General features: G+C 37.4%; 1 protein-coding gene across 2 annotated transcripts in view; it reads left to right on the top strand.

Annotated features, from left to right (window-relative positions):
- The window catches only part of LOC102234869 (E3 ubiquitin-protein ligase SMURF2-like), a 63,587-nt gene that overhangs the window by 15,893 nt on the left and 24,105 nt on the right, over positions 1–23,589 (top strand). For both annotated transcript variants that reach the window (XM_023333816.1, XM_023333815.1), the window contains exons 2-8: positions 10,199–10,237; positions 11,317–11,425; positions 15,622–15,755; positions 19,234–19,299; positions 20,331–20,415; positions 20,597–20,680; positions 22,694–22,905. In XM_023333816.1, the coding sequence (XP_023189584.1) occupies positions 10,199–10,237; positions 11,317–11,425; positions 15,622–15,755; positions 19,234–19,299; positions 20,331–20,415; positions 20,597–20,680; positions 22,694–22,905 (729 nt within the window). The remainder of the gene's footprint in view (positions 1–10,198; positions 10,238–11,316; positions 11,426–15,621; positions 15,756–19,233; positions 19,300–20,330; positions 20,416–20,596; positions 20,681–22,693; positions 22,906–23,589) is intronic.

Genomic DNA, 23,589 nt, shown 5'->3' with positions numbered 1-23,589 from the left:
AGAAAGCAAGCAGTTGTCAACTTTCTGACCAGAGATGAAAATAGTCGTCTTCTATCAGGGAAGAGAGACACCATCACCAAAAATAAACAAAAAATGCAGAGAAGAGTTTTAACAAAACCACTCATTGAACTCCATGCACAGTATCAAACAGAGGTGGAGCCACATCTTTCCCTGTCATACAGGCAATTTTTAAGAAAACGTCCATTCTTTATCACTGAACCAAAGACCAGGGATAGAGATACCTGCGCTTGTATGGAACATGAAAATATTAATCTTTTAGTAAGCAAACTATTTAAAAGAGGACTGCTGAAGACCAGCAGTGTTTCAGAGTTATTGAAAATGATCGTATGTGACCCCAAAAGCAAAGCATGCATGGATCGTGTATGTGTAAAGTGCTGCTTTGATGAAATTGAATTCCCTGACACAGACTGCACTGAGATTTCTTGGGAACAGTGGGAGAGGGTTACGTCAACAACTGGTGAGAAAACCTTTGCAAATGTTTTAAAAAAAACCTATACAGGAACAATCCAGGACTTAAAAGAACTATTTCAGAAAAAGCTTGAAGCACTTGCCATTCATCAGTTTAACTGGGTCCACCAAACGGAGCAGTTCCGTGACCTAAAACAAAATCTGACTGAATCAGAAGCTGTTCTACATATTGACTTTTCTGAAAATTACTCATGCAAGATGAGCACAGAAATACAGTCTTATCATTTTGGAGGCAGCCGAAAACAGGCCACAATTCACACCGCTGTCCTCTACAAAGCCCACAGCACCAGATCTTATGCTACAGTGTCAAACAGCCTCCGTCATGATGAGCGAGCAGTGTGGGCACATTTGGAGCCCATACTGAAAGAGCTTCGCGAAACCAGTCCACAAATTACAGTTCTTCATATTATCAGTGATGGACCTGTTACACAGTATAGAAACAAATCAAACTTTTACCTCCTTAGTACTGTGCCTTTCCTGACTGGGTTCAAGCACGTGACATGGAACTACTCAGAAAAGTGTCATGGAAAGGGTGCCCCAGATGGCATTGGTGGCGCTGTAAAGAGGGATGCTGATCTCTACGTTAGACGTGGTGGTGAGCTGCAGACACCCCTGGACTTGTATGGGATGCTAGCCAAAAAATCTGGGTCAAATATTACTTACCACTGGATTAACGATGAAAGCATACAGAAGTATGATGAGCTGATCCCAGAAAATTTAACTGCTGTGAAAGGAACCTTGAAGATACACCAGGTTTTGTCTTCATGCGCAGCCCAGATCAGTCACAGAGAAGTGTCATGCTTCTGCAAGCATGCAGTAATGAAAACATGCCTCTGTTACCAGCCAGTAAAAGTCAACCTGAGAGAAACTATGTGTTTCATTGAACCTGCACCAAGCAGTCCTGAACCATCAAAGGAACAAGCCAGTCTTCAAGACTTAAGTGGCAAGTTTGTGATTGTGAGCTATGATGAGGTACCATATGTGGGCCAGGTACTTCAAGATGTAGGAGAAGAGGTCCAAGTGAGCACCATGCAGCAGTCTGATGGCAAGAACATGTTCACCTGGCCACGAACTCCAGATGTAATCTTTTACTACAAGAAAGATGTACACGCTGTCATTTCAGAACCTGAGCCAGCAACATCACGGAGTTCCAGGTTGAACATCCAAGACTGGGAAAGGTTTACAAATGCTTGAAAATAAGCATTTCTCTTTGTTCAAATAGACTTTATAGTCTCCAGCAGTAACATGATAGTCTGAAGTTCATTGAAATCTTTTAGATTTGAAAGAAGCATGTTTGCAATGTTTGAAATGTTACAAAGTTGTTTATTACTGCCTGTATTTTTATGTAAATTAAATTGGTGTGTTTAATTTAGACACCAATTTTAGACACAAAAGAACACAAAAAACTTGTTTTTGTAACTGTTACTGGATGTTATTATATTTGTATGCAATAAAAAGATTTTGACCTGTTTATTGGTCTACATTTATTATATGAGTCATTTGGTGCGACCATACATCATGTGGTGCGACCACTTAACGAAGCAACTCTATTAAATTTAAAAAATAATATCTAGTTTCTGGAGCAGAAATATGAATCACTAAGACAGTATTCTCAAGTGAATGGTATATATATATATATATATATTTTATCACAGTTTGATGAAATGGTGAAGAAAAATAGTGGTCAAGTCTGTTATAAATGGAATTTTACAGTTTTTTGGGGGGAAAAAATGTCATAATTTCCAGAAAAAAGTAAAGAAATTTATAAACTTTATTTCTAAACACCTTAAATAAATGGAAACTTATAAAACAAATGTTTAATACAGCATGGAATATATCTTATTTTAAGATAAATCACGGTCGCACCACATGACACTTTTAAGACCAAAGCCAAATCATATTGATAAAAAACCTCTGAAAAGGCATAATTTTAAAGTGAAATTATGATTTATATGTGCTCAACATTTCAAATGTTCTAGCAATTGCAATGGGTATACATATTTTTAAAATTTTTATTTTAGCCTGGTGGAAATCCTTATACGTCATTGAGCCAAATGCGATATTTCATTTCTTGAATTCTCCCTGCCAGAGATCCTCGGCCTCATCCTCCCATTGTAAATTCCTCTCTCCAGATAAACATTTGGTCTTTTACCTCCCTCACCCCGCTCTCTCCCCGTAGACTCTGTGCTCACTCCAGATTCCTATCCTTAGATTATTGGCTTCTCCTCGGGGAGCAGAGAGGGCGGGGGAGAGTCAGCTGTGGAGTTTGGCCTCTCAGCTGAATGACATAATTGGCATCCTGAACATTCACTTGACTGGCGAGAGAGAGAGAGACTCAGACTGGGAAGTTGAGTAATTGCTTTACAGAGGAAATATAATGTAGATCAGACTCCTTTATTTTTTTTCTCATTTCTTTGATAAAAAAAAAAACAACTGCTTCTTGCTGCGCCGTTATTTTGTTGTAATGAACGGTTGCTACAGAAACCTAAAATTAGTCACGCACATAAAAGAGAAGTTGTTTGCAATATTTCCCCACACAGAGTGTGAACAGCGTTGCAGAGGGGGAAGTCGTCTGCTGAGCTGCTGGAGTGACACCGAGCGACGTTAGAGGAAGTTGTGGGTCCCTCTTTATAATCCGAATGTCTTTAACAAATCTTTTGGGACGCAGTTTGTCTCTTTTTTTTTTTTCTTCTTCGAACCTGATAAAAAGTTTTGACCTTTAATGCCCACTATGAAACACAACAGAGGTTGCGTGCGTCAAGTTGAGTTTTGTGGCCGATCTGCATCAACAAGTGGTTTTCCCACTTGTTGATGCAGATGTAAAAATCGCACCTGATATAAACAATTCTTGCAAATTGTTTATATTTAGGACCACAGCGAACATCAAAACTTGTGTGAGCAAACTTCTACCAATACGTTCTGGTTTGTTCACTGATAAAGATAAAAAAAAAGAAAAATAGGGCGTAGTGACATGTCTCTGAAGTTTTTTCATACCAGATCCAATTTTAATCACTTTTTTTTTGGCTTTCTTTTCTAAAAAAAATTAAATGAAATAAAATAAGGTTTTCAATCAACCCTTATTTGAGTTGTACAATGGAGTATCAAGGCCAGGCTAAGACAATTTTTGTTTAATTATCAGAATATAGTTATATCAGTAGGATAAAGATGAAATTTTACCAGGTGAAAGTCTCAAAATTACGAGAAAAATAAAATTTAAGAGAATAAAGCTGGATAATTTATATTTATTTGTTTTTTACATTTTTGGATTGGAGTTATAAAATTACTACTTCGTCCTCCTAATGTTACGACTTACGTTTTGAATAATTTCAATATTTTCTGTCACTCATTTCAGAAAATTAAAACATATATTCTTTACACATAGTGAAACATTTCAACTATTTGGTTCTTACAATTTAGATGGTGTATACAGCTAACCCAGAAATTAGTGTAACAGAAAATTAGACGATTGTGACATTTTCTAAGAAAAGTGAGTGGAAGGCAAAAGTGTGGTAGGAAAAGTTGCATTAGCAACAGAGTGAATCGTCAAGCGTCCTTTTAACATTTAATATTCTTCTACTGTGGCTTTCTGGTTGGCCCTGTAGAATTGAATTCATCCTGCTTCTTTAATATATGAGGCAATAAATGCAAATGTTAACCCGGAGGAGTCTCCCTAGAGAAAACAAGTGTGAATGCCCCGTCAAGTCCCTCGGCCAGGATCGGTTCATGACCTTTCACCCATTGACCAGAACAAATACCAACCTTATGCCAGATCTGTGTTCAGACAGATGGAGACACCGAAAGGTCCAACTGTTGTAACGGCCCCTCTTTGTTATCAGAAACACGCGCCGTCTCGGCTTTGTAATGAATAAAAATGGATTCCACAGGATTTATCCACACAATAATCCTATTTCTTCAAGATTTTGTTTCCTGTGTTAGACTTTTTGTTTTGGATGTTTCTCCACATCCATGAAATGGTTTCATTCCCCCTGAGAGACTGGCGAATTTTATAATTTTTTAATGTTTATTTTCACTGCTAATTATATTTCCAAATAACTTTATAAGTGCACAGAAATTTCAAATGTGTGCTTCAGTAATTATTATTGATTTCTTTAGAAATAGACTTTCTCTGTTGTAGAGGAGAAACTCTCTGGCCTCAAGAGTGTCGGCCTGTGATTGGATTAGCAAACCAGTAATTATTGGTGGAATAATATACATTTTCTTTCAGCTAAATTGAGATTAAAGGTTTAAAGGTTATCTTCATCTGATATAACATTGCTTGACATGAAACATTTACTGTAAGTGTGACAAAAAAAACAACAACTTATAAATAGGCAAACACTGACTCTGTATATCATGTTATTGCAATATCAGAAAAAGTGTTTTAAGTTGAATGCACTGTCATTAAACATTAGGATAGTCATGGTGACGAATTTAAATCTTAAGGTTTAGCAAATGTTCTGTTTACTTTTGGTCTTTGTGGAGTATTTTTTTGACAAGCTGTTAAATTTTTGTCTTTATTTTGTATTAATAAATAACTTTGTAGACTGCTTTCAATAATCGTAGAGCGAGGTAAATACCAGATTGTTAATACATTAATCCCTGGACAGTGGGTGTACTTTCTTTTGACCTTGACCCCAATTGCCTGAAAAAAATGTCTGATTGGTATTGAAGTAATAGTCGGCAGCCAGCTTTTTTCACTAATTGGGACCTTTATAGTAAAATCTAAAAACAGATGGACACTAAAAGCCTAAATGAAAACATACAACACACTGTCGTCACAAGTCTACCTTCAGACTTCACATGTGCAGCTGCTCCCTTCTTGTCTTTGTACGCCTTTATTTCCCCATTGTACTCTGCTGTGTTGTTTTTTCTCTCCACAAAGTGGTGAAACCAGTTTGTTTGGCATGCGCCTTTTCCTCAATACTGTGCTTTGTTGGCAGTCTGTCCTCCAGTAGGTGTTGCTGGATTCTAGCTAGGAGTATCTGCAGTGTGGGTAATATTTGACAAGCTGTTCCCATTAAGGAGCAAACGTTGCTTTCGCTTAATGTCCTGGTATGCGAGTTAATGTGTAAATGGTAAGATGACGTTGTTGGGGTTAATCTGAGTTTTAATGGTGGCTGGAAAATGGAAAAATAAAGGTCACTGAGCTGTGGACCGGAGTTGTGTTCATGCTAGGTTTGACCTACTTGTGTTGTGATACCATCATGTTGATGTTGTGATGTGGCACTTTATCACGTTGTTTTTATGGGCAATATGTCATAGCCCCACGCTAATTACTAAACGCCCCAGAGAATGAATGACTCAATCTTAACCATTTTTCCTTCCATTTATTGACTTGAATAGTAATGCACATCTACTAGAGCTGCCAACCGTTACACATGTGATTAATGTAAAATCACATTACCGTATTTTTTGGACTATAAGCCGGTACTTTTTCTCCACGGTTTGAACCATGCGGCTTAGAGCCCGGTGCAGCTTTTCTGTGGATTTTTCTTCAACCACCAGGGGGCGCTTTAGCAGGAAGTGAGTCATTGGAAGTCAAAATTGGAAATCAAAGAAGAAAGCGCTAATTTTTATTTAAAACAAGCACATGCTAACAGCAGGCACGACGGAGAAATTTCTTCAAACTCATATCCCTCATCATGGAAACGAGGAAAGAGATGCAGCTTTTAAGTTGAAGGCTATCGATCTGGCAGTACAGGAGGGAAATGGAGGTGCTGCATGTAAGCCATGGTTTGGTGTCGGAGACGCAGGGCTGCGAAAAACCGAGAGCGACAGAGATACCAGCGGCTTGTAGCCCGATGTAGCTCATGTATGTACGTTTCCAGTATTTAAAAAAAAAAAACGTTGTAGATGCGGCTTATAGTGAGGTGCGCTCTATAGTCTGGAAAATACGGTAATCACATTTCCCATTTTGACCTAAAAGCCTCCCTCCCACGTAGGGACACCTAGTCCATAGCAGCGCGATAACACGGTCTTGTACTCCGGTCAGCAATGCAGAGACGCAAATGTGAGTGAAAAGACGAACGAGGATTGTCAAACTGGTGTGTTAATCAGCAAATTTCACTTTAAAAAACACAAAGTTTGGATTAAATCAAGGTTGTCTGTACATACTGCAATGATGAATTATCCTTCCAGCAAAGCATAACCGGTTCGTAGTTGAAATCATAAAGTTAATGTTTGAAACAAAATTATTTCTTTTTAACCTTCCTGAAATGAAACCCTGAAAAACTGAGAATCTTCAGGGATGCTTTGCTTGAGACAATAAGACATTTTCTTCAACATTTTTTGAGAACACACATATTTACATTTCAAGCTTATAAAGTTAAGTACAGCGATGAATCAGGATTGATCACAGGTATAGAGTGTGCTTGATCTGATTACAGTTTTCTAATTGATTGACAGAACAAATATCTATTAAAACAGCTCTCATTGAGTTGAGTAAGTCTAATCCCTGTATTGTTGGTCCAGAGCGAGTTGACGGTGGGAACAGTGACCCAGACCACCCGGGGCTCTCCGGTGGGGAACTGTCAGTTGACCCAGCTTTCCTCACTAGAATCCCAGTGCATCTGGTTTTCTGCCAGCCCCGGATCACAGCGGCTCGCCTGCTCACGTGGCATCCAGTCAATAGGCTGCTGCAAGATGTTTTTTCTTTTTTTCTTTTACACGACAGCGATATCAGATTTGTTCTAGAGGCCGCAGCGGTACTCTGAAGAAGCTCAGACAAGATTAGTCATTTCCTGGGGTTTAATTATCCCAGCCCAGGTGCCACTGCGGTGAAATTCTGCTAAAATATGGAGGAAGGGATGAAAGCGTCACTTGTTTACAAATGATGAAAGAATGGCTCTAAATTTTATGCTTATCCTAGAAAAAGAAAAGCAGAATGAATTGGATCTATCTGCATTTATGCTTTGGCTGTTTAAGTGGAAATATTGATTGTACACTTACTGCTTGGCAATTGCATCGACTTTCACTCTACTCTTGGTGCAAATGCTATATTTAAAACTTACTTACTAACTTAAAAAAATAAAAAAATTAAACCAAACAGAGTATTAGATTACCTTTCTTCATTTCCACAGATTTTGTTTGTATCTCCAAAAGCCATTTTAAGCCTTCGGCTGTGCTCCGTTATTGCCTAATTGTTTGATTATGCTTCAAGAAGTTATTTATCATTATCAGTAACAGTAGCTTGCCGCTCCTGGCGGGCTCAGTTGGCGAAAGTCCATTGTTAACAATGAAGGAGGGTTTTCTTTCTGTGGTATCTGTGGCCGAGACAGAGGAGCAGTGTGGAAGTTAATCCCTTAATCTTCTTCTTAGCACAGTTTGGTAACTAGAGAGCCAAGTACAACCAGTGCAACCCGGTCGCTGCCAAACTGAGCTTGATTCTTGCAAAGATGCGCCGCAAATCAATATTCTGTCAAAAATAGAGAAATATATCAGGGCTGTACTTTTTCTCAAGCCTTCATTGGGTTCCTTTTTAATATTTTATGATGAATTAATCCTCCAAGCCAACATTACTTTGGTAATTAATAACAGTGTTAGTTTATTGTTTTGGCTCAGATTATTGGAAAAAAAATAATGTGACAATAATTTATTTTTTACATGGCTTCAGTGAGCTGATATTTAAATATTCTTGTTTTGAAATTAAACGTATTCTTTGGCACACTCATTCCTTGCTAAAATATTCAAAGCTTTTTCCCAATCACATTATTTTGTCCTAAACATAATTTTATTCAATGAATATTGACTGAATTTACTTGGAAAACTTTAAATATTTCAACTAGCACACACGATGCAGTTATGTTAAAAAGAAAGTACATCATATATAGATCAGAATTCTAACCAATAATAATAATAAATTAGGTCTTTACCAGATTTATGTTGATTTGGATTGTATGTTATTTAGGGATGCACAATATGTTGGCATCAACATCGGTTTTGGTCATCGGTCCGACAACTAAAACTGGGCCGATATTAATGTTCATTTCCATTTTGTTGAGGTTTATGTTTCTGTAGACGGTTAATCATGTAGTATTTGTTTGGTCATGTGATATTAATGCAGCATAATAATGTCGGTAAATATCAGTTTTTGACCATAACGGCAATATTAATATTGGAAATATCAAACCATAGTTTCATTTTGGTGTATATTATATTATATTATATTATATTATATTATATTATATTATATTATATTATATTATATTATATTATGCTTTCTTTCACTTCTCTGTATGAAAGATTTGATGCTGACCCAGTTAAAAACTTGGCTCATTAACTTGTCTGAATTTTTCTCCACAAATAATCTGCTAAGATTTCAGTCCACACAGCATAATAATCTCATGTAAGCAGATATTGTCTCCAAAATAACTGAGTCTTATCAGACTTGCACTGCACAGTCTTGCTGTGAACAAAGATTTAATAGCGCCCAGTTTCTGATCCGTGATGCCTTCGCTCTGTTTCTGAACACACAGTGCTCTTTCTTTTGGCATCAGCGCCACCTTGGATGGAGTCCCTGCTCGAAAACCGCAGTACTTGAGAAAGTCGGACCTGGACTGGATTCTTTTAATCACCATGCTTGTCCTAATTTGTCTTCCTTTAAGTTTGAGTTTTGTAGCAAGCATCCATCAAAGCACCAGTGTTGCCAAGTCCTTATAACACACCGGAGGGCATTTAAAGGAGGAAATAAAATAAAAAAAGACTGCAATAGTCTGAAGGAGACGTGAGAAAACAGGCTCTTGCTCTCAGCTTTGCTCTCCATTTGTCCCTCTTAGTTAAAAGCTATTGTATGTTGTCGGTGTTGTAAACCCCTGTGGACTTGCTTCATACAGGAAAGAGTACTTGTCCAATCAATAATTTAAAACAAAGAAACTCTTATCTGGTTTCCAAACCTTACAACTAGGAGGCCACAGCAGGAACTATTCAGCGAAATCCATTTTGTGTTTCCCAGTGAGGAAAAAAAAAAACAAGCAAAACATGGCAGATAACTGAACTTCCTTTTTATTTCTCATCTATCAAAATGCTGTCTGAAAGAAAAAAATGTAGGAATGCACCGATAAATCTGCACCGATTTCCTTAATCTGGATAGATTGGTGATTGGCCGATGCTTGCTTGAGAAACCGATCTTATCCATCGATCTGATCTACTGTGAGAGAACGCTGAGCCACAGGCAAGTCCAACAGGTCACGTCTCCACGTGCGCAGTTAACAATAGTCACTCCTCTGTTGCCGGCTTGGTGTCTTTGTTGCTATGTTTAGCAACTTTTCAGGGAAAAAAAAATTGCATTGGCCATTTGTATTGGAATCAGCAGATTTGTCAGAAAACTGCAATCGGTGCATCCCTTCAAAATGTACTTATTTTGAGGTGATTTCAGAAAATGTGACATTAACAGCTGGTGGACACTAAACTTTTCTGTATAAAAAGAGAATAATTAAAGTGTCACAATATTTCCAGAAGTATTAACTGATCCCCCAAATCAGAGAGTCTAGGTGTTAGATGGCAAACAGATGGCAAAATGCTTTTAGGCAACAAGTTTCACCTGAAACTCTGATGTCAATCATTGTAAAACAAAAAAAAAGGAAAAGAACTCTAACATGATACCCGGGAATGTATAAAGAAATGAATTTTTTCAATTAAAGCTTTGCTTTGAGGTTTTATTTTATTACCTCTAACATTTACATTGCTTTGTTTTTCTGTTTTCTTTTTCTAGTCCTCTGTGCAAAAAACCTGGCAAAGAAAGACTTCTTTCGTAAGTAAAGACTTTGTGTTGCTTTTTAAAAAAAAATCCCATTCTTTTGCTCATTCTTCAGAGGAGACTTGTTAAAGACTTTAATGAGGTGGAAAAACTAAAGATGGAGGCAAATATGAATGAAGATTTGAACTCTGATCGAAGGAGCGCATCAAAATAAGATGTAAGAAAAATACATAGTCTCCTGGGTATTGTCAACAATTGCATTTTGATTATTGGAAATGTTCAGAAATACATTTTGTATAAATGATTGTTGTATTCACTATGATTAATGTGGATTAAAGGGTTTTTTCATTGCTGAACCAATTTTTATTTTATTAAGAGTCACCCAGATCAGGAATTTGCCTGAAAACTAAAACCATACACATAGAACCGAATATGTACATATTTTTTAGTATCTAAAATGCAAAACGTACTTGTGCACAAAGGCGCATCGAGCCTTTCTTCCCCCCCCTAAGCTACTTAAGCACTCATGGATCATCAAACAATCCAAGAGACTGTCCTATCATATTTCAAGCTAAACAGGTTATTCGTTTCCACACATGGTAGTATTTTCAGTACCCGTGTTTGCTGTGGAAATGTTTTACACATCCAAAAAAAGAAAAAAAAAATGCATGTGAGAACACGCTCTTCTAAAACCAGAGTGTTTGAATCATCTTCTTGAATATTTCAGTTCTCTGGCTTGGTCAAAACTGAAACTAGAAACCTTTTACGGCAAAAATACTGCAGGTGTGTGTTGGTCTTTATAGGAAAGGAAAGAACACCAAGAAAATAAACATGCCTTAAACATGCCCATATCTACCATCAGATCAATGACATTTAAAACAATTGGAGCAATTAGAAACTAGGCCGTACAAGCATACAACTTCTTTTACCACCAAAAACTAAACAGATAATGAACCATATCAATGTTTATCCTTTAGATGTTTATTGTTTTTATGTATGAACCAGACAGACTCAGTGATATATCTGAGTGTTTTACTACAGATCATGTTTGTTTCCTTCTTCAAAGGTGATCCAACCAGGGTTTTTCGCTTGCTAATCAAAACAATTTCATTCTGCTTTGTTGACCTTTGCAGGGTTGCCGGATCCTTTTGCTAAAGTGGTAGTGGACGGTTCTGGACAATGCCACTCAACAGATACTGTGAGAAATACTCTTGATCCAAAGTGGAATCAACATTATGATCTGTAAGTACCATGAGGCGTTACAGTTTGGCTACTATGGATACAAATTTTCTGAATTTATCTCATTCTTTGTTTTTTTGTTGTTGATTTTTTTCGTTCACTTCGTTGCTCATCAGCATGGCCGTAATATTAAGCATTGTCAGAGTTTAAAAACCTAATGCTGCACCCGGCACACATTTGTTCTGACTGAAAAATGTTTAGAGAAAAATGGCTGCAGTTGGGATTTTTCACACTGCAACACAAAAAACAGTGAATACAGTGAAACGGTCCAGGTTATGAAGCAGTGTTTTCTCTGTAAATAGAGTCCAATTAAGTTGTTAATATCTTTATAAAGCAGACTGTATATGGATATATATGTACTAAACAATAGTTTTTTTTTGTTTTATAGATCTGACTTAGAGCTGTGTTTTTATAAATTAGGAAATCATTCATTCATTCTAACTAAGCAAGAAGAAGAAGAGAGAGCAACAGCAGTCTCCGTTACACCGCTGGGAAATGAAATAGTTCACTTTAATTTCAAAACAAAGTCAAAATTATCAGGGGAAGGATGTTTTAAACTGTCTTCAGCATCTTATATTGGTGATTATTGCAGCTAGCATTAATAAACAGGAATTTCTGCATGCATTGCCTTGAAGGAAAGTATTTGAGTGTAAGATTTCTAAAAGCCAATGTATCAAAGAAATAAAAACGGTTATGTTGCTGCAGTACGTTCAGTCTTCCTGTAATTTGCTAAAGACTTTACCCCCCTGACTAAAAGAAGCTGCTCGGATGAACATCGGTTTTTATAAAGTAGTGTTGTGCAGGCATTTGGATGATAGGAAATATTTAATCCAAAACTTAAAATACTTTCATACCGTATAAGAGGTCATGTGTCGGCCAACAAACAAGTGGTATCAGATGGTTTGTCTCCGAATAAATTTGGTTCACTGGTTTATCCTCGTTGTTTTCCCCTTCCTGTGACCAACGTCCTAAGAATGAAGAGTCAGATGCCTTCTCTCTCTGTTAAAGAAACACCCTTCTATAAACGGTTTTACGTGACAAAAGAACATCTTGGAGAGGAACATTTCAGACATTCCACACCTCTGATCTGGCATATTGTATTCTCAAAGGAGAAACTAACTTGAACATGTATGTATGGTTTTTAAAAAAAATCAAAAACAGATTCCACCCGCTTTTGATGGAGATTAGATTGAGAAATTATTTGGCTGTAGACATTTTCATTGTGCTATTGGTCTTACAAACGGCAACTTTTCTGTTGATAGGACATTACAAATGAAAGACCACCAAACGGTGTTCCTGTGCAATCTTGAAAAGTTTGTAAAAGTAAGAATTTGCTTTTATCATATTCCAGTATTGATAAATATGGAAACCCATGGGAGTGGAACATGGACTCATAGTCTCACAAGGTCAAAAGCCTCATAATACTTAATAAATGTAGAAATATTCACATTTGTTTATGTTAAACCAGCATTATTTTACTTAAATCTGCTGGTTTAAAGTTTTGCAAAAGAAATACAGGCATCACAGTTCACAAACTAGCATAGAAAATGTAGTTTAGTCTAGTGTACTCTATTTCTTATTCTTTTTTAACGTTGAAATTGACCCTTTCCACACTGCTAAAGTTAAAAATCTATATTAGCAATGTGTTTTTTCATTACTGTGGAACCCAAAGATAAGACCCATTGACTATGTAAGCCTGTTTAAGGTTAATATTTTGTACTTAAATGACAAGAATGTTGTAAAAACTGCAGAAAGAAATGTAGACATCTGAAGTATTGAATGTAATGCTAAAAATATGCGTGAAATTACACCTTGAAAAAAAAAAAAAAAGAGAATATGATGAGATAGTACTGTTGCTGTGCCGGAGAAAATGTTATGTGTGAATATGCAAAATAGCCACATGCTAATGACCTTACATTAATTTGTTGAAGATGTTGCTCGCTTGTTTTAAAAGTTTTTTTTTCTTCTTTAAAGCACACACTTTAATTTAAAGATTCTTCAGTCAGCCTCTGATCTCCACCCTCTTTACATAATTACCCCCCCCCCCCCACTCCCTTGCCGACCCCCAGTCCACCCCTCTTGGCTCCTCACCCTCTCGTTTTCCCCACACAGCGACCCTTGGCCTCTTCCTCTGGTTCAGGAAATGGCTAACATGCCACAGAAAGCAGATGGAAGTGTGGGCTTGGCAGATTGCCTTCTCGCCACACCCCCATCAGCAACCTCCAACTTTTGGGGGTGGAATCTTTTTCAGCATTCGACGGATACTGGAGGTCTATCGAATGTTATCGAATGGAGGTCTTTGCTGTATTATAAATACTCTGCAAAAAAAAAAAAAAAGTATTTACAGTATCTCTTGTTTTCTTTAGTGCCTTTTAAAAAGTAACAAACAAAAAAACCCACTGAAGCTCTGTGAAGTAATATCATGAGTAAAACATTATTCAAAGTCAGGTGAAGTTTATTTGTATAGCACGTTTCAGTATTAAGGCAGTTCAAAGTGCTTTACAACATGAAAACATAATACAGTGACCAATTATGAAACAAACATTACATTTTATCAAATGCCATGATCAAGCAAATACACATCAAATATATTGATCAATGTTGCAGTTATTATTAGTCAAAGGCAACTCTAAACGGGTTGGGTTTAGCCTTGATTGAAAAGAAGTCAGTGTTTCCACATTTTTGCAGTTTTCTTGAAGTTTGTTTCAGATTTATGATGCATAGAAACTAATTATTCCTCTCTTTTTACTTAATGTTTAGCCAAAAAGGAATTTAATAAGATAAGTTTCACAAGTCTGTGACATTTGGAGGACAGTTTAGTCTATGTTCATATAGTGGGTGTTGATGTTCAGCTCCAGTGTTTTAACTTATTTTTTGATTAAATAATTTTTTTTTTCCTCATCCACTCATACTACAAATTAAATGCGACCTCAGTCAGACTTTGCACAACAGCTCACTGTTTACAGAAGTAGCAGTGGACGGCACTTCCTCTGGATCGACCTCCAAGTGTTACTTGGAATTGACAAACCTGTTTGCTACTTGTCATGCAGTTTGACATGAGGGAGAATGTCAACACAAAGCAAACAGTGAGCTCAATGTTTGGAATAGGGAATAGTTTTGGCTGTGTGATCTGGAATTGTTATGCCTACAGGAATTTTTGTTGCTTAACGTGTGTGTGTATGAGTGTGTGTGTGTGTGAGTGTGTGTGTGTGTAATGTCAGATCGTCGGTTCCTGAAACCACACAGAGACTCGTAGAGGCACTCGTGGGGTCAGTGCGACCCCGCCGTACCGTGCACAGAGTTAAAAACTTGTGGGGTCCAAGTGACCCAATCTCTCAAGACCAGGGGAGGAATAATAAATCTAAGAGAAACATGCTGGCTCTTCATGTAGGCTTCAGTTTAAGTTATTTTTTTTACAAATAGGCTGACACATTTCTGCAGAAAATGTCACGTTATGTTATAAAAGTATATAGAACAAAAATTGTTAGTTGTTGAATGTGTGGAGTATTTTATGACTTTGTGTTTTTGTGTTGTTGTGATATAAAGCACTTTAAACTGCCTTGTTGCTGAAATGTGGGATACAAATAGACTTGATTGATTGAAAAATGTTTCCTAGCATACTCCCAATTTTGAAAGATAATTTCAACTTAGATCCAATCATGCATACACATACATATACAGTACATGTATTTTAATGTGCATGTTTTTCTGTGTTACGTGGAAAGCCCCTCTCCCTCAGACTGACTTTCAGGGTAATCTAGAGTTCGCATCCTGCTAGACTGTAATTACATCCATGTCAGCAAGAGTGTGAATGTGCATCTGACTGTAGTGTGAAGTGTGTGTTTACTGCGAGAGCTGTCTAGGCCTCAGACAGTGGTAGAGCACATCGCAGGGACTTCCTCTGTTCTTCAACCGCGACGAGACAGACAGGCCTCGGCTTTGCAAGCTCCGCGCGCAAATTAGTAAAATCTTTAAACGAAGCAGGAAGAGGTACAAGACGGATTTAAGGCTTTGTTTTCGTCAGTGGTTTATAAAACAAAAAAATCCAAATGCATGGTTTAAATTTGACGTGAACTGCACAAATTTGTCTTGGTTTGTATTCAGATAAGTATAAATACCGCTTTTGTAGTTTCTATATGCAAAGTAGGAATCAAATCTAAGTTTTTTTGTTTTGTTTTAACGCCTTTTCTGTCTCATAGCTACATCGGAAAGTCGGACTCCATTACGATCAGTGTCTGGAACCACAAGAAGATCCACAAAAAGCAGGGCGCGGGATTCCTCGGCTGCGTCCGGCTCCTGTCCAATGCCATCAACAGACTCAAAGACACGGGCTGTAAGTACCTGTTTGTATTTCGGTCTGCGTTTTGTGTCACTGAGCATTCGCTGAAATAAGGTCAATGGTGTCTGCTCTCTTTGTATCCTTTCTGCATGCTTGGCATGGCCTCTATTCTAAAAGACTTGTCAGACCTGTTGGAAAGTTGGTTGGAGGCTCCTTGGAGTAAAAGCAAATAAATGATTAAGCAGCAATCATGTGGTTAGGTGAGCTATTTTAAACATTGTTCCTAAATCCCACCTTTTACTCATCGCAAGAAGGCGGACCTGTTGGTCAGACCAAGTGTCTCCAACAAAACAGACAACGTTATTTAGTGATTTTTAGCTACAATAATAAACTCACAGAACTTCTTCAAGCTGCGTTTTCTGCATCAGATGTTCCATACAAGTAATTTCAAAGCAATGCGCTGTGATTAAATCAACCAGCCAGTCAAATAGAGTGCTGGTTATTTCACACTTTTGCAGTTTTGTTTTGTTTGTGAGAAGTGGCGCCCCCAATGGGTGGCCCAGGGGGGCCAATGCCCTACCCAGCAAAAAGTGTTGAGGTCATAGATAGGAATTCAGAGTCTTCAGTCAAGACATAAATGTAAAAATAAATAAATTTATATAAAATTTTAAATTTATTTAAAAATAATATGAATTGCTTTTTAAACTGTGACACCCTAAAATTTTTACTGGCCTGGTTTGGCCACTCCTAGTAAAATCTTCCCAGTGTGCATCTGTTTGAGAGTACAAAAAGGAGCCTTTTTTGTAACAGCTAACTGCTTTTCTTGTTCACTCTATCTTTTAAACAATTCTTCATTTAAACTATGAACTTAAATGACAAATTTTCCTTAATCAAGTGCTTTTCATTTATTTGTTTATTTTAAAATGTGTGTTTTTTGCATGGCAGAAAATGTAAACAAATTGTATAATAGCTTATTTGCTAAATAAGCTATTATAACATCCAAAAACAAATAGTTTAACTATAATTGTGTAAGTATTTACCAATAAAGCTTCAATGTTCAAAATAATGTATATTATTTTCTCTTTCTTCCAAAAGAGAGAAAATAATATACATATCCTATGGCAGTTTTGAGTACTTTTGTGATTATTTTTCTCCAGTATCCATCAAAACACATCAACAATAAGAGCACTAAACAGTAATGAAATGGTGCAATACAATACATGTGCAATTTATGGCTTGTTTAGGGGTACAAAATGGAAGTAGGAATTGTCAGAGGGGGCAACTGGCCTGGAGGAGTTGCTATTAAATGCTGAAGCAAACATTTATGCTTGTTAATGGTGTAAAGTTACTATCTCTTCTATGAAATGTAATGTTTTTATGTAAACCATGATCCTGATTTATCATAAGCCAGCCCTAAGATGAGTGAGACAATGTCATGTCGCATGTTTTACTCATTTTAATAACTTAAACTGAAATAATAATAATAATAATAATAATAAAGGCTGATTAAGTGTAATTACATCTAATTATGAATTAAAATGATTATAATTATTGTCCTTTTAATCTGAACTCCCACCTGGATTGTTCCACTGAAGACGGTGTTGACAGTTAAAGTTTTTCTGATCCTGTTCAAGTTTAGTTTTCAGCTTATTAATTGTACCATCCCTTATAACAGAAAAGAAAGGAAACTCAGCAGCAAAGCTGTTGCCCAAGGTTTTTCCTCTCAGACAGTTCAGGCTCCAGACAAGCCATCATAGCAGAAGTTATACTTTATCTCAACCACAGGAAGTGGACAAGGAGACGTGCTCGATGATGGGACTCGGCCCGCGCATTTATCCCTTTGTCCTTGTCCTGTGTGCTGCAGACAGATGAATCTGTGGCCTCAACACACACAAAAAAACATATAATAAGACATTACTGGAATTGCTTTGGTTGTCAAAACCCATTATTCACACGTTATGCATTGTCATCTGATGCAAACTCACACAATACCTCCCCTTTTTCTTTTTTTTCTTACCAAAGTGTAAGAACTTTGCACAGTTGGTAAAAAATTAGTTCAGCTCCTTTTTTTTTTTTTTTTTGCTTTCTCAGTTATAAGCCTGCAAATTCACCAACTTACAAATGTTGTTCTGTACCAAAACGTTCATCTTGTGAGGTGATGTACATATGCTAAATAAAGCTACTGTCAAAAAAAAAAAAAAAAAAAATAAGGCACATGGCTCATTTGGCTCATCTACACAGGGGTCCACATTTCCAGTTGCTCAGTTTAGTCTGCAGCGGCAGAAAGTTTTCGGAGCAACGGCGAATCGGTTCAGGGAATGCTTGTGGTTAAAGGTCTGTACATTTTCTCTATTTTCCCTCCTCTCTAATTTCAGAAAAAAATCTCATTACCGCTCCTGCCATGTAGGGCTCAGACCATCCCTGTTTAGTCTAGACACATATCCGGAGCAGATGTATTTGTGCACACATAAACACACTAACATACACCCCAACACAAATACACACACACACACAGAAACTATAGGAATGTTTGGGATTTCGATATAGATAAAAACAGCCTTTTCCAAGCATATTACATTTTTGTGGCGAACCGACTACATAATAAGTCCGATCACTTTCGTTTTACTATTGGATTTTATAGAACATTTTATTTTTCTTTCCCTCACTCTTACTTTCCACACTGACCCCACTCACACGCCGTCTTGTGTCCACTTTTGTCCTTCTCATTTGGTGACAGTAAGGAAACCCATTATATTTTAAGTGGGCTCTTGTGATATTATGGCTCGTGGTTTTATGCACTTTTGGATTTTGACATTACAACCTTTCTAAAGGAGAAGGGTTCACTATATAAGCATATACTCAAAGTAAAATGTTGGTACTTAAAGCAGTTTGAACGCAGAGTAAGAATAACTTTTATACTCAGAGAGGAGGTTATGTTTCATGAAATTATACGTTTCAAATAATATAAAATCAGTGAGTGGAAATAATCTTATTTTATCATCAATTCAAGTTTTGCTGTCAAAAATCTTGGATAAATGGACTTTTGGTCTTGGAGATTTCTTCATGACAATAAAACTAAATGTTTTAGTTCCAGATTGCTTTCATGTGCTGCAGGGACAAATGTCAGCCAGCTGCAGGAGCAACCCCGTTTTATTACAGTCAATAAACACAAAAATGCCGTTCAAAGTGCCTCACACCAAGAAAAAATAATACATTAACCAATTATGAAACAAGCAATAAACATTCAATTTTGTCAAATGCCATCATCAAAGCAAACTAAAGAAACAACCATCAAATATTCTGGTCAATGTTCCAGTTAGGAATCGAACTTTAAACAGGCGGGTTTTTAGCCTCGATTTAAAGAAGTTCAAAACGGTTTTGCAGTTCTCTGGAAGTTTGTTCAAAATGTCGCACACAAATAAAATCGATATTTGTTGTTTTTTCAGTGTCCGTTGAAAACTCTTTGTAAAAAGCAATAAACATAAAATTTATAAATAGAGGGTCTGAGTTAGTGTCCGTCTGGTTTCTGCAGATCAGAGACTGGACCTGAATAGGCTGGGCCCCAACGATAACGACACCGTAAGAGGACAGATAGTAGGTAAGAACCGCACCGATTCAGTGGCATGTGCTTGAAGTCGCCTCATATCTCAAGGTCAGTTTGTGTGTCTTAGAGCAAATCTGCAGTGATGACAGTCCTTTGTGGTTGAACAGCATGGCTGTCTGGTAGAGATTCACCAGCCAGACTTTCATTTTCTTATTCTGATTTTTGCTTTTATTTGTTGATTTTATTTTAGTAACTATCATCAGTTAAAAAGGTATTATAGGGCCTTAATGGATCCAACAGAACTCTTATACATAACCTTTTCAGAAATTCCATCTGACTTCTGGAAAAACTTGTTTTTGCACATAAGAGCTGTTGTAGATCATTATAGATCACTTTTATAACTAAAATTTTATTCATTGGCTTCTAGTTCAAGTTGAGGAGAACGCTTTCTTTTTTGTGCAAAGTTATGTCTAATTTTGTTATTTAAAATTATTTTATGTTATGTGTTTTTGTTTTGTTGCTCATATTTAGCTGATTCGATATTTTTCGTTCTTTGTGCAGCACTTTTTTCCTCCTATTTTCTTTTTAACTTTGTATAAAGAAACATTTTAAATTGATGTTGGAAAATCATAAATTATAAACGTATCCTTATTTCTGCACATCTCTAACTTTTTTTCAGACTTTTATGAAATTCAAAATAAAGTGCATGAATGAACTTGTTTTGTTTGGTGACTAAAATTAAAGATTTTAAAAACTTTTTTTAGTTTTGATGCATGTAATAAAAGGTAGGGCAGTCAGACTGCTTTTCTACCTAAATTCACCATTTATTTTTCTGAAACAAATTCAGTTACAGCTTAAATGACAAAAATAAAAGAAATTTTTAAATTTGTAGAACTAAGGATGTATTCAGTTTTTTCCAATATTTCACCAGCTGATAACTGCTCAGTCGCAGATCATCATGCTAAGAAGAGTTCACACATAATGGTATTAATATCGTTGCTTCAGCCTTGTGGTCTGTAAATATCACTAATTAACTGTCCTCTTATATTTTGTACAAAAAAAATAAAAAAACAACAACAAAACAGTGAGTCTTCAGTCCAGAGATCGCATCGGATCCGGGGGACCAGTGGTAGACTGCAGCCGCCTGTTTGACAACGATTTGCCCGACGGGTCAGCATTTCATTTTTTTAAAATGAGCATTTAACTATAGTCTGAGTTTTTAAATGTCAGTACCTTTGTGTGTTGGTAAAAATAAAACTTTTAAGTTGAAATCTGAGCATTTATGCAGTCAGAATTGTGAGTTTGTGTTGTGCGACGCCAATAAATTTACCGGTTTCTTTTAATTCAACAGCTGGGAAGAGAGGAGGACAGCATCGGGGAGGATACAGTACCTGAACCACATCACCCGCACCACACAATGGGAGAGACCCACCAGGTACCAGTACGCCGAGCGGGACAGCACAAAACAGAAACGACCAAAATGATGCAGTGCATAGTATAATAACGGCTTAGTTAATGTGGTACAGAGATGCTAGTTGTACTTTCTCCCACTTCCCTTCTTAGAAAGGTGGTGGGTGGGGGGAACACAACACTTCCACTTAAACTCACAACAATAACAGTCTGTTGGTAATGAGTGCTGTCAGTTTCCTCCAGCAGGGTTTCATGCACGCACACACTCACACAAAGACAAAGCAGCCGTGTATGTGCACAGCTAAATAAACTTAGCCAGTCAGTCCGGCAGCCTGGCTTCACTTGCTGCGAGAACGACTGTCGCCTTCCTCCTTGGCGCATATCAGCGGAGCCATTAGGGGAGTAAACAAATAAAGCTCTGCACCTTCTCACCCAGTTTTACCACACATCTGTAGTCGGCTCTGAGCGGCAACGCGAGTTCTGAGAGAAAGAGAGGAAATGGTGAGAAATGGGGTCAAAGGGTGAAGTGAGGGAAATTACAGGTGGTGAGCAGGCGGGGGGTGAAAAAAACGTTCGTTATTGGAACTTTAAAATATTTGATGGAGAGATTTGCTAAGATACTGCAACAATCAGGCGAATGAAGATGGGATAAAGAAAAGTGGAGGCAAAGGTGGGGAGAAACGAGAACCGTGAAGGGAGGAAATGGGTGGGAGAAAAGTGTGTGTGAAAGACTTCTGGGTCCGAGGCTTTAGATAGCCAAGGCGTCAGCAACTCTGGCCAGACGGTGGTTAGACACTGCTACACACACACACACCCACACACACAGACGCATAAAAAAACTGTCAGCAAGTCGGACTGTGTTTGTGTCTGCTTATCATATATCTTTTCTTAAGTAACACACATGTTGGCGCAGGCTGTTGGATCACAAAGGCTTTTTGTTGTTGATTTTTTTCCCCTAACATCTATCATCTTTGACAACAATAAGACCACAAATGATACCAGAAAGACACACCCATCATATTTTTGGGGATTTTATCTAGTTTATATAGATCAAATAGAATAAAATCCACAATTAAAACAACTATTTTCACAAAAGCCAAAAACATCAACAAAAAAGAGCAAAATACTGACTTATTTTTAACCTTCTCAACTATAAACCAAGTTGCAATACTTTAATTTAACGAGTAAAATATTTTTTTTTTTTGTTATTGTTGAAAAGATTGTGTAAATTGTCGACCAAGAACTTTAAAAGAAAGGGGTTCCACTTTGAGAGTTTTTAAAGGTCTCAACTGAACATAAAATTTCCTTTTTGTTAATTATGAGCAATAAAAATCAAATATAAGTGACTTTTATTGAAAAGTAAAAAGCCAAGTTGTTTAATAAATTCACTATGATTTATGTGTATTTTAAAAATATAAAAGAAATCAGTCTGCCACTTATGACTGTAATTTATGGAAGGATCATTTGTTTGTAAACACGATGGATGGCTCACACAACCTGTCTGCAGAAAGTGCCAACCTGCCTTTAAACTGTCACCGGTTGCCATGGTTACCCACCATTGTATTGCTGTGGTAACATTAGTTTTTAACATTAGTTAGTATTCAGTCAACAACCATTTATCACAGCGTCATAAAAATAAATTATGCTACCAAATTGGCGTTATTTAATGGGATTTGTCTTAGTGACTCATAAGTTTCATGCAGGTGAGTGGATCAATGATGAGCAAAAATCCTCCGTGGAAACCATGTAGCACATTGAAAATAGGCATGTAGCAACAGTGTGAGTTGTAAATTATTTTATTAGACTAATTATAAATAGTTTAAATAGTTGGGCTAATCCTGCTTTCTGTCTGCAGACGACATGCGCAGAACAGTGGTTGCTGACGCAGCGTGACGTCCGCTGATAATCCCTCCATACTTTTAAAACCTTTGTGTTGTCTGCATTTGCTAAAATGGCTTCACAAGTTTCAGGAAGTATGTTAAGCACGCGCTTGTTTCCCCCTGTCCAGAAACACTCACGCTCTCTGCTCGTTTTCCAGGCCGGCGTCGGAGTACTCCAGCCCATCCGGGCGTCCGCTGAGCTGCGTGGTAGACGAAAACACGCCGGTGATGACTCCTGTTAACGGGGCCGTGGCCAGCGGACCTCCGGGCGAACAGCGTGTCCAGGAGCGACGGGTTCGATCGCAGCGGCATCGGAACTACATGAGTCGAACACACCTGCATACGCCGCCCGATCTGCCTGAGGGCTACGGTGAGAAGCAGACTCGTTCCACTGAACACCTGTCCGCTGTTCGCCACTGGGTTAGGTTTCAGCCGAATCAGAATTACTGGTAGATTTGCTGAAGTACGTCCACATTCCTAATTAGAATTGGAAGGCTTTGGATCAGTTTGAAATCCTTTTTTGTTTTGATAAGTTAGTAAAGCTGCAGGTATAGGACTTGAAGATTAACACACGATATTGAAGAAATACAATAAACATATAAAAGTCATACGTAAGTATTCTGTTTCGTGAACATTGGCATATTTCACAGCTCCTACTCCTTTGGTGGAGTAGGAGCTGAATAGAGACAATTACCTGGGTCTGCTAATTATTGTCCTTTGTGCAAGTTGGTGTGGACTGCTTCATATGGTCTCTTATTCTATCCTGTGTCTGACCTACTTTCTATGACAAACAAGTAAAGTCTGCATTGTGATGGTTTAGGATTAAATACTAAATCCAACTATATTTAATCATTGCGACATTGCTCCTAACTTGTTACAAAACTCATTTAGGACTTATCCAAACACCTCCCTTACCGCTACAAGGCTTCCTGCTATTGCACTGTACACTGAGATTAAGTGGAATATTTGCTTTTTCTTAAGATCAAGATTTGTTACTTTGCTTACCAGCATTACGCTGGGCTTAAATTAAATCTTCACAAACCTTGTTTTGTGA

Source organism: Xiphophorus maculatus, chromosome 5, assembly GCF_002775205.1.
Source record: "Xiphophorus maculatus strain JP 163 A chromosome 5, X_maculatus-5.0-male, whole genome shotgun sequence".
NCBI lineage: Eukaryota > Metazoa > Chordata > Actinopteri > Cyprinodontiformes > Poeciliidae > Xiphophorus > Xiphophorus maculatus.
This window is presented reverse-complemented; position numbering and strand designations above follow the sequence as displayed.